The 12,745-nt window shown below is 40.2% G+C and overlaps 1 protein-coding gene across 9 annotated transcripts in view; it reads left to right on the top strand.

The window, feature by feature from the left end:
- EHBP1 (EH domain binding protein 1) overlaps positions 1-12,745 on the top strand; it is a 428,910-nt gene that overhangs the window by 163,758 nt on the left and 252,407 nt on the right. For 4 of the 9 annotated variants that reach the window (XM_075596145.1, XM_075596154.1, XM_075596147.1 and 1 more), the window contains exons 8-10: positions 795-899; positions 3,880-4,002; positions 5,964-6,204. In XM_075596145.1, the coding sequence (XP_075452260.1) occupies positions 795-899; positions 3,880-4,002; positions 5,964-6,204 (469 nt within the window). Of the gene's footprint in view, positions 1-281; positions 614-768; positions 900-3,879; positions 4,003-5,963; positions 6,205-12,745 lie in introns of those variants that run through there. The other 5 variants (XM_075596151.1, XM_075596150.1, XM_075596149.1 and 2 more) reach the window with 3 other exon arrangements.

The raw sequence follows: 12,745 nt of genomic DNA, 5'->3' as shown, positions 1-12,745 counted from the left end.
ATTGTCGTTCTTGGGTGGGGGGGGGGGGGGGGGGGGGTTGGAAGACAAATAAATCTAGACTCCTGGCCGAAGTCTATCATCTTGTATGCCTGGAAAACAAAATATTCCCCTAACCCAAAGCCGGTCAACAGAAATGGAAAAGCTCTTGATTTGTACTCCACATAACTCCCCCTGATTGGCGCTGTATCGTGTTGTTCATGTGGTCACCCCAGTTTCACAGAACTTTCAGTCATTTGATGCTCTGATTGGCTGAGGCAGTTGTCACCATTACTCTAAACCCGCCTCCTTCCCCCAACTGTAAAAACAGCTGGTTAGAATGGCCCGCGCTGCAGGGTCCATTTTATCTTAACGTACATGGCTCTGGTGTGTTAGAGGGCGGCCAGTCGACGTTCTTGCAGCATGGTTTGTGGAAATGGAGGAGCAGCTGATTGTGAGACACTGCTCTGCTTCACCACCGTTACTTCTGGGAATCTCTTGGCTGAAACGCCTCTCATCACACAATAGGAGGGTGGCGCTGGCCTTATTATTCTAAAGGGAAGAGATATTTTGTCATCTGAGCAGCCAACATAATGTGGTGCAATGTGTTTACCACTGTTACACCTTTACTGTTCAGGTGAGGTGATCCTTGGAAATATTCATACATGTCTTCTCTGTGTCCCTCTCTTTGCTTCCCATAATGCCCACGTTTTGCTACCTAACCCCCTTTCTCTTTCTAGCAGGGGCATGATGCTGATTCCTCCTTTTCTCCAATAATCCTTTCCCTTATAGTTATCTTGACTGGCTTCTGTTTGCAGAAATTGTAAACCAATTGAATGCTCTGAGCAACTTACATGAAGACCAGGATGACTGCATAAAGCAACCACATATTCCTTCAGCTAAATCATCCAGTCCATGTGAAGGTCTATGCTCTTTCCTCTATTTCCACCCTGTATGTCTGCTTGCCTGTCACTGTTTTGTCTCTGGCTGTTGTCTGGCTCTGCATTGTGTCTTTGCTTTGGCTTATGCTCAGTGCTATCTGCAGTAATTTGTAGTTCAACCAACAAGAAAGCTGTTCATCTCTTATTCAGAATCCAATGGTAATTAATGCTGATCATTTGAAGGCGGGGGGGGGCTTGGCAAAATGTGTAGGAAATCTGGTTATGGCGTCTGCCAATGTGCATAGATGACTTGCCATGTGAATCAATCTGATTTATCTGTACATGAAATATGTTATCAGCATATAGAAAGTGTTACCGCTCTCGCCTCCCTGGCAGACTTAATTATTGAATGTTTTAAGCTTTAGGTTTTTTTTGTTGTTGGTGTTTTTTGCATGGGGACACTTCTAGCTTATTGTGAAAATACACAAGACACTCATTCCTTTTTTGCCATGGTTTTCCATGCAAGTGCTATGCTAACTAATTATTTGGCAGATTAAAAAAAAATATATATATTCTTATAAAATTAAATTAAATTTCTTTTAAATTTAAAGTTGTATTTAATTTTTTTTTATATATATATATATATATATATATATATATATACAGTATATATGTATATAGAAAGATATATATCTATCTGATTCCCATGCTGTGCTGAAAAGCGGTGTTAACAGCGAGCATTAGCTTATAAGGGTTCCATGTAAAAATGGATTTCAGGCAAAAGGTAAAACGGTATGCTCATTTGCATGTCATTTCCCAGAATCCCTTGCTGCAGTGGAAGCACTGTATGCTAGGTGATAATGGTGAAAGGCAGTGTTGCAGACCTGTCTGACGTGAATGTGCTCATAAATGATCTTTTTATTTGCTACATAGATATATAGATCAATATATTGCCAATAGGGGACAGACTTTGGTGCAGTGCACAGAAGGTACAACGCTAGTATAAAAAAAAAAAAAAGGTAAAATACAACCAGATCACAAAAAAATATGGCCTGTTACGTAGATTAAATACATAGTGGAGTGTGATGCTAGATTTGACTTTTTCCCCACTCTCCCTATTGACCTTGAGTGAACAACTCCTATTCTACTTTGCTTGTTCGCTACAAAGACCATCATGCATAAGTATACAACTTTAATGTTTGTAATTTTGCTCTTTCCCCCTTCCTCCTTTTTAATTAGTCAACCTTCACTTGATCCTCCTCACACTCTTCTTTGTATTTGGTTTAGGCCAGGTCCCCACTGGCTACTGCAGCGCCCACTGTTGCGGATGCTGCAGGGACAAGATCCGCCCCACAATTGAGAGCAGGAGTCGCGACGGAGCGCTAGGCCACGCCCCCAGGCGGTTCAGCCAAAGAGGGCGAACCTGCCGGGTGACGTAAAGGCCGTGCCCCGTCACGCCCTCTCCCCTGTCTTCCCCCCTGCTGCTCTCTGCAAATTGGGGGACTCGGCTGCACGTGCCGCCAGCCTCGCAGGCAGCGGGCTGCAGCCTCAGTCTTGTACCCACACACCATTCACTCTACTTACTGCAGTGCTGCTTCTGCACACTTCTCATTCATTGTGCCCTTTTTCAGAAGACTGCTTATCAAAGGAAAAAAGCTACTGGGCCATTTGTTCAGCTTCTGAGAATGGCTGGAACACAGATATTTTTAGATACAGATTTGTATTTCTGCTATTAGTAATAACACCACATTTTGCTTATCGGAATATCTGTGACCCAAGACAGTTCTGTCTATTGTAGCCTATGGGCCCCCGACAGAACCATTCAAAGGGGATTAATTTCTTCACTGACAGAGGTAAGCAATACATGGCTCAGAAGGGTTAATCTGGCCACGGTCACTGATGGAATAGCTTAACAAAGAAAGTGAGCCAAAAACGATATGGGAGAGAATGATATTCACATGCTTTGTGTGCCCACACTGTTGCATGTGAACAACCAACCTCCGTAACAATTAACTGAAAGTGGGACATTTCCGATATACGGTATAAATCAGTGATAGGTAACCAACATAAAATATTCCAAGACCCACTCTTGTGTTCCCCAAATATACACAAGGTCAGCAGATGACTCTCCCCGTTGAGCAGGACTCCTTCAGATCAGTTTGAATATGCAGCATTATTAGGGGTTATAGTTAGCAACTTGGCTGACCATATTATATCTATTGGTGTAAGCCATCATGAGCTATGCAAAATAGGGCTACATATTTGTGGCAGCGCAATCTGGCCTAGAACTGGTGTGAATGATGTCCTTATAAACAAGTATGGCCTTACAACTCCTAGACTAGGGACGTCATTCTTGAGCATTGTGCTGGTGGGGCATACAATCTGTCAAAATTCACTTTAGAGATAAGGTCCTTATCACAGGAGCTTCTTTAACACATGGGGAAAGATTTATTAGACCTAAGTCCTGTGTTAACCTTGACCAGCATAAGTAAATAAGGCTGTTGGCCCCCTGTAATAAATGACATAAAATGACAGGGAGAAGTTTAAGTAGCCCTAATGTATGCTCATATCGTATGGTTTTTTTACTACATCACTAAGTATTACTTACTGTTCCTATAAATGCACTGGTAAAAATGGTTGTGATTATATGAATGTGTACAGTAGGTGTGGTTTGAGTGTACAATCCCACCTATAACAATGTTTGAATTGCCTAATCTATGTTTCAGCATGTTCACTTCTATTTAGGAATGTTGGTGTGCTACAAAATACAATAATTCATTTCAAGCACCAGTAATGCATAGTTTACTATTTAAGTGCTTTCTAGCATGAGTTTTCCATTTTATTTTTATATATTTTATAATTATTTATTCTTTCCAAATATTTATTTTCTCTATTACTATGAAGGCATTTGCGCTACTTGTCTTTGTTTCACATACATAAACACGTGTTTGTATAAATTAGTGTGTGAAAATATAGATTTTATTGTGCTTTGCAAATCTTAAAGATTTTTGTTCGTTTCTAGAACTTATAAACAAGTTAAATTTTTTGGACGAAGAGGAGCAAGATTTGGCAAATTCTAGCTCCAATCCCTTTGAAAGTTCTGAAGTGACCGAATTAAATCCCTTTGGAGATCCAGATGTTGAAGGTAATAAATGCACAGAGCAGGTCTCTGCTGTGTGTCCACATGCACATCTTCATATATGTCTTTATCAAATAAATCTGTTTCGTCACTCACATATCAGACAGCAGATATTCTGTATGTTATGATACATATGCCCTTTATCAACTTTGAAAAGTAGCTGTGTATTTGCTTCCCACTGTTTTGGGGGGTATTATAGATCGAATAAAGGCCTATATACATACACACACTTTGGTATTCATTCACTTTCAGCTCCAAAAGTTTGGACACGTTTGACTTTCCAATAATAGCGAATCTGAGGAATCCCAGACCGTTGCCAACACTACAACTTCTGCAGTAATACAGACTAAGGACCTCACAAATATTGATGCATACAGAGTTCTTCACAACAAATAGCTATGCACTGTAGGCATAAAAAAAACTTCAATAATGCATTGGTCCCATATTTAAAACTGTATTAAGGAGTTTTAAACGGAGAACACAATGTATTTTGTGCCGGAACATGGCGCTTCACAAGAGTCACGTTTATTTACATGTGCTTGGGTTTAAATACCCTATTCTAATGGTGACAGGTACCATATTATATTATAAAAGTATGAACACAGCCCTATACAAAATAAACAAAGATCTACAACCAATCCTCCATAAGGATGGCAGATTGAAAGAGAGATTTCCAGTACCACCCCTATTCTCATACAGACAACCACCAAACTTAGAACAATTTATCATGACGAGCGCCCTCACCCAGCCCACAGATCATAGCACATTTCCCTGTCAATGTAAAAGAAGATGTGGGACCTGAACAGACATTCTATCCACGCACAGAGTTCCTATACCACACGCACACCAGGAATATAACATTGTAGGCTCCTTCACCTGTGCCTCATCCAATGTTGTACACACATGAATTTGCACACAGTACCCCAACGGTGGATTGTATATTGGTGAAAAGGGACAAACCGTAAGAGAAATAAGGAACATGCATCCCCACACTATCAATCTGAAAAGAGCAGACGTGTGTGGGGGAACGCTTGTGTAGCCCCAACCATAGCATCAATGACCGGAAAGTTCTCTTGATAGTTGTTACTTTCATAACACACAAAGAAAAAAACATGGGAATATAAACTCATGGAAACATTTGATACATTGAATACAGCACATAACTGGGGCAATGGGTTTGTTAATGCAAATGTTATGCTTTATAAATACATTGCATCTTTAATGCAAATGTGCTATGTAATTAGAGATTGTAATATACAGTCTTCTTGCTCTCTACCATAGCCTAGAGTGGACACCTCCCACCTCCACGCTAACTCCTGACTCATTTACATTTGCCATGTTACAGTAACCATATGTATCACGCTAATTAACATAGCAAGACACTTAACACTTCCACTATAACTCCTTGTCTATTTACCTTTCATATTTTGCATTGCAATGTTACTTTTTGTATCACACTAAATATCCGGTCTTTCTATGATGCAAACCTTGTATTAATATACCATACAGCTTCTGTAATTTGCCTGAAGAAGGGCCCTACGTGGTCTTGCAAACTTGTATGTTTTTTTTTTTTTAACCATTCGTTAGCAACTAATCTTCTGTTACTTATGTTTGACCGGACAGAAAAGTGGACCTGTGAATTCTTGTTGATTTTGTAAAGTGAAATCTTCAAATCGTCTTACATTCCTCCCAAGGGTCAGCAGAAGTCACCTTGGGCTTGTGATACGATTGATGAAAGTATGGGAGGTTGCAGGATGTTGATGCTAATCATTCTGGAATCTATCTCTGCTTATTACATCGCAGCACTGAAGCAAGAGGGTGCCGCTCTAGAACGATTGGGACCCAGGCGGATTAATGGGGAATCTCAATATATTGCAGCCTTTTTGTCGACCAATAATCGAGCTAAACTGTTTTAATATTCATAAGCAAATGATGATGTATTTTTTTGCCTATTGTGTTTTTAACAGAAGTACCTGTTGAGAAAGCTCCTTCGAAACTAGAATTGTTTGAGTACAACCCCTTTAAGGAACCTGACCCTACAACGTACGTGAACCCATTTGATGAGCCAGAGACCGAGGCTGACCTGGCTATCGAACTTACTAAAGAATCCCCACCACAAGCTGCAAAAAGGAAGAATGCCAGACCTGTGGACATGAGCAAATACCTATATGCTAACAAAGCCAGACAGGAAGAGGATGAGCTTGATGAGTGAGTGGAATTTTTACACTTTTGCAGGGATGATATGGAATGGAGACTTTGAGCTAGTGATCATAAGCAAAAAAAATACCTCTTAAAGGGGGAGTTTCCCCTACTCAATACCTTTCATTTTTTTTTTACCTGAATGGGAGTAGGGGAATTCCCAGAGATCTTTCTGCTCCAAGAACCACTTGGTTCCAGAGACACCTGTAAAGGTAGCGCTGGAACCGCGCCCCAAGGGAAAAGAAAATGGCGGTTTTAATCTCCCTTGTCCACCAGGCCAATAGGAAGCTGCCACATTATCAGTTACGGCTTCCTATTGGCCTGCGAGACACCGGAGATTTAAATACATGGATGTACCAGCGCTACATTTTTCAGTATGTATCAAGGGATTCCAGGAGCTGGAATTAACATGGTTCAGCTCTGGGGATCCCCTGCTTCTCACCCATGTAAAATAAAGAAAGGGGGAGCAGTCGTTGGGAGGCTCCTTTCAAAACAACTTGGCAAGTTTAGTTTTTTTTTTTCTGACAAATTAACATTTTATAAAAAAACTGACTACTCATGATGTGATGTGCAAGGTTATCCTGATTTGCTTCACGCAAAGGGTTTTCTGTGCCTGCTGCATAAATCAGAACTGACCATAGGGTAAGGTGGCTGCCTTGAGCACCGCGCATTTGGGGGCCCCGGGCTCCTCCCTCTCGCTCCTTTCGTCGGTGCTGGGATCCAACTTTCACCCGACTGGAGGGGGGAGCAGGTGGATGGAGCGTGGGGCACCCCAGGCCGGCAGAGAGAGGTAGATGTGGGGGGAGGGGTGGGAGGGATTGTTGTGCTCTGTGAGCGGGTTCTTACCTTTTCCGGAGCTGGCTGCCTCCCGTAGCGTCGCCATGGTGATGCATTGTGATGGCAACGTGACGTCACATGCCCCCGTGATGTCACATGCCCCTGTGGCGTCGCATTGCCATGGCAACGTGACATAATCCGTCATGACGCCTTGACGCTGCTGGAGGAGGCCTGCTCGGCAAGGCAGCTCCCTTAACTTTTTTTTACAGGGGCGGGGCCCGCTGCCAGCATGCTGCTTTGGGCCCTGCAATGTGCACCACCGATGCCTAGAGCTTACAACGCCAAAGAAGTCGTGCGATCATTTGGGTCATATGAGTAAAAATGTTTAATACACTGTTTCTCATTAGACTGTTCAAACAATATCATTCCCTTCAAAAATGTTCTTGCAATAACACTTGCTATAGCACCTACCAAGGAAGGTTCGTGGGATCACAGGAAGGGGATTTTGTGAGGTTTTACCTGCCTCTCTACTCCCTAGTCCCTGTCTGTACAGTCCGAGAGTGCAACGCCTACAATATGAGGAGTCGATTGTTTGCTCATCAAGACAAGCTCACAATGATTGACCCAATTATTTATTTTTATAATCCTAAAAGGACTCATCTCTATGGACTTGTTTGTACAATTAATTATTCACTGTATTTTCTTTATTCGATTAATTCCTGGGACAAGGTAACTCTGGAGCACTATATTACTGGGGTTCAGTTCCCTCACTTGACAAATTGGTTAGACAGGGTTGCAGACCTGTCCGAGACATGCATATTTTTATTACTGAGCAGCTCAGAAGTGAAGAGTGCCCATAACTGTGTGCTTAGGCTTGTAATTGCACAAGTTTCACTATCACCTGATTGACAAGCACTTGGTTTCCTTAAGGCAAACCATGCAAGTGGTTTTCCCTTGATGAAGCCCATTCTAGTGGTGTTAGCGGGCCAAAAAAAAAGATAAGGAAGGATGAGAGTTGGGTTTTACCTGTGCAAACTCCTGTTCAGCACAGTGACGTTACACAGAGGGGAGCAGCGAGAGAAAAGCAAACCCCTGCAATGTCTCGGCTTGCCACATGTACACACTAACGTAATCCTTTAAACATGCTTACACCGCAGGTGTCTGCTTTTTTTTTTTTTTTTAAGTCATCCAGATTTAACCCCAATAGCAACAATATGTTTTTTAGTCCCTGAAGGGACTCCACCTTTAAATGCCTTTATCCTTTTAATATATATTTGTTGTTACTTATTTGAGTGAGCATAGCTATTACACAACATTGTTGAATTTGCTCATGTTGTCTTCCCAACTAGTCTATTATAATGCTATGGCAGGTGTTATTTTGCTCAAAAAACATATAAGAAAATCAGGGTGTGTGGCTGTTAATGTAGAAACTTTGGCAACTAAGGACATGGAGATCAGATAAATAATTAGTGTTCTTGTGGTGTGACTTCAGTCAATGTAGGTGTGGATTAATTTCTTCATAATGACACCACCCAACAGCAGAGTGATAAAAACAATTGTAAGGTAAAGATCATCACATTTCTTTACTATTTCAAGTGAACTCAAATATGTTTTAGAATGTGAGCCCTGCAGTTCCTACCCGACTTGGTGCTTTGGTCTGTGTTTATTTCTAGTACAAGCTGTCAGTAGTATGGGTTCTCCGTTGATTCATTCATCACCCCAGTGCTAGCAGCTATTCATTCACATGGTGTAGGCCAGGGGTGGCTAACTCCCATCCTCAAGGGTTATCAACAGGTCAGGTGTTTGGGATATTTAGCACAGATGGCTCAGTCAGTGGCTCAGTCTTTGACTGCACCACCAGTGCTGAAGCAGAGATATTCCTGCTGGAACTGGCCACCTCTGAGAATGGCTCTCCATTTTATTCACTCATTCAGGCATTCTCCCAGTCCAGCCTTCCGCTTACCCAAGTTTTTAGGTTCGCATTCATTCTAACATGCATCTCCTGCAGGATGGCCTATCACCTGTGTTGTTTATCATTCACTAGATCTCATATTATTCATATTTTTAGCAATGTGTAAAATCTTGTAGCTCAAGTTGATGGCAGCGTTGCACTGCAGCAATTTACGTATGTTGTAACAATGTAACAATCGTCCCTCGCCTTAAATAAATAAGACGTCTGTATTTAGTACAGTATAAAAAGCAATTACAGGCATACCCCGCTTTAAGTACACTCACTTTAAGTACACTCGCGAGTAAGTACATATCGCCCAATAGGCAAATGGCAGCTCGCGCATGCGCCTGTCAGCACGTCCTGAACAGCAATACCGGCTCCCTACCTGTTCTGAAGCTGTGCGCAAGCAGGGAGACTATAGAGCCTGTTACAGATGCGTTATTTATATCAGTTGTGCACGTATATGACGATTGCAGTACAGTACATGCATCGATAAGTGGGGAAAAGGCAGTGCTTCACTTTAAGTACATTTTCGCTTTACATACATGCTCCGGTCCCATTGCGTACGTTAATGTGGGGTATGCCTGTATTAGCAATGATGTTGCACAAAGCAGCGGACTGATAACACTAATAATGAAGCACTACATTTTGTGGGTAACCCCCCCCCCATCAGCTGCCCCGAAACATTGTGCTTCCTCATTATCCGTCTGCCGTTTTGCTAATATGCGTTGTATACCGTACTAAATAAAGAATACGTTTTATTACAAGCGAAGGCGAGTGGCGATTTGGTACCTTACAGTTGATATGCTGGGATGTGATGGCAGCAGCCGCTCTGGCCCCGGGCACTTCTTCAGTGAAGAAATAAAGTATTGAGTGCTTTTCCAAAGACAATCAAATACACTGTACCCTGAACTCTTAGAACATTGTTAGATAGGTGGCTTGGTAAGTAGTACATTTTTGAGATGGGAATAGTAACAAACTGAACTAGTAAGTTATTTGGCGCACAGAGTTCTTGTGTAAACATTTGGCACCACCAATATAATGTATGTATATGTGTATATATCTATATCCATGAGAAAACAAGACTTCGTCCCGGTCATTTAGTTCATTACCCATTTATCTCTAAATTCAGTGAAATACCAGATCTCAAATTCCTGAAATTGGAATTACCATTGTTCCTAAATGGCCAGTTATTAAGATCTATCTGATTCTTTTCAAGTTGAAGTGGCAATTAATATTTTGGTATGGAATGCCTTTGCTTTGTGTGAGAGGTTCATTGTTGTTTTGACTTTTACAATAACTCGATTTCCTCCGTTTTTAAGTATAATGCATCTTTAGGTGCTCCTGATTGCATTAGGGCTACAGTGGGTAAGCACAGGTTGTGCAGGGGTGACAAAAATAATATATTTGATGGGTTACAGCCTCTCAGTCAGGAGAATTTCTATTCCTCATCTCCAAATTGCTCCATTTGTTTCTTCACTGTGTTTTTCCCATTAGTCCTATTAGCCTTGGTGCACTCTCCTCTAGAAAGTAATGCAAATGCGCTTTTTAATTTACTGACTCAAAAGCAGGTTGGACCTTTAATGTCATGCAATTAAATTTTTAGTGACCTGAAATAATAAAATGCACATTCCTCTATTTTAGAAGCATTACATTGTGTTGCACACATTTGTGTTCACAACTGATTGTCTGTAGTATTTTCATGAATGTACAGTATTTACAAATGTAAAATATTTTGCTACTGTAGCAACGTGATTTAGGACATACAGTACTGTATTCAGGTAAAATATGTTAAAGAAATACCTACATACATTAATATTGGACTGCCTATTTCTTTATCATGCATATCTTTGAAGGATCGTGTGTTCGTATATATATATGCAGTGGTTGACAAATCACCAAAAAATCTACTCGCCACACAAAAAAAATCTACTCGCCACCTAGTACCAAACGTGTGCTGCTTGGGCCAATATTTACTCGCCCGGGGGTTAAATCCACTCGCCCGGGGCGAGCAAATGTATAGGTTTGTCAAACACTGTATATATGTGTGTATATATATATATATATATATATATATATATATATATATATATATATATATATATATATATATATATATATATATATATATATATAATAATATAATATAATATAAAAGCATTTCGTTAGCCACAGTACGGTATCATCTATTTATTTTTTGATTATTGAAGCTCGGCTAACACGGTACTGTTACCTCTACATGTGTGTGTGTATATATATATATACAGTGGTTGACAAATCACCCAAAAATCTACTCGCCACACAAAAAAAAATCTACTCGCCACCTAGTACCAAACGTGTGCTGCTTGGGCCAATATTTACTCGCCCGGGGGTTAAATCCACTCGCCCGGGGCGAGCAAATGTATAGGTTTGTCGACCACTGTGTGTATATATATATATATATATATATATATATATATATATATATATATATATATATATATATATATATATATATATATATATATATATATAGTGTTAGACAAACCTATACATTTGCTCGCCCCGGGCGAGTGGATTTAACCCCCGGGCGAGTAAATATTGGCCCAAGCAGCACACGTTTGGTACTAGGTGGCGAGTACATTTTTTTGTGTGGCGAGTACATTTTTTGGTGATTTGTCAACCACTGTGAATATATATTTATATATATATATATATATATATATATATATATATAAAATTATATATATATATTTTTTTTGTATATGCGTGTTTGTAAAAAATGTGTGTGTATATATATATGTTTATTACGCACACGTGTGTGTGTGTGTGTGTGTGTGTGTATATCCATATTTTGGTGTGGTGAGGAAGCTCATCATATTTTGGCCAAAATATGTTCTTACAACCACCATTTAGATTAAATATTATAAATATTTTAAAATAATATGGAGTCAAAGATTATGTTGACACTACAGCATGTAAATGATGGCAGAATATTGTTGCTGGAGTTAAATTCATATCTACCTCTTTCAATAATTTACCTAATGTTATGTTTAAAAGTAGTTTTTGACAAAAATACTAGAATTTATTCAACGTAAATGATACCTACGTGACATTTCCCATGTAGAGCCATAATTCAAAACTCCAGTTTCCCATGTTTAAAAATACCTGAGTGACTAGATGATTGAAATACATCATTTTCAGTAAGTTAGAGGTAAATAAAAGAGGATTAAGGAAGAATAGGTTGTCTCAAGAATAAGAATATTGCTGTACAACACGATGACGTACAGTAGATATTGAAATTAATGTAGCGTATTAGCTCAACTGGATTCATGCATTTACAATTTTTGCATGTTCTAAAACAAGTCTCGATCAGATAAATATCATTATTTCTTGTGTTGTAGGGCCCTGTAGTAAACAGTTAACATATTGCAACTAAAATTCTTTCTCCAGATCAACATAAGTGATCAGAAAATAGACTTTTTAATAAGTGCTCCCGCAGAGTTGGGAAAAATGTTCAAGGCACTTCCAGAACGAGCAACCACAGTGAAACAGTGATCATCTATATCAGGGGGGGCCAATGTCGGTTTTGTAGGATATCCCTGCTTCAGCACAGGTGGCTCAATCATAATGACTGTGCCACTGCTTGAGCCACGTGCGCTGAAGCAGAGAGATCCTGAAAATCTGACCTTATCTAGATCTTCTATTTCCTCCTATAGCTCTGTGCGGGGGGGGGGGGGGGGGGTTGTGGGGTGAGATGCATTTACATTTAGCTGCATAACCAGAACATTGTAAGCAAATTCCTGGATATTGAATCAACAACAAAGAAACGTAATCATTTCA

This window comes from Ascaphus truei, chromosome 4 (genome assembly GCF_040206685.1).
Source record: "Ascaphus truei isolate aAscTru1 chromosome 4, aAscTru1.hap1, whole genome shotgun sequence".
Lineage (NCBI taxonomy): Eukaryota > Metazoa > Chordata > Amphibia > Anura > Ascaphidae > Ascaphus > Ascaphus truei.
The sequence above is the reverse complement of the archived record's forward strand: the minus strand, read 5'-3'. Positions and strand labels throughout refer to the sequence as shown.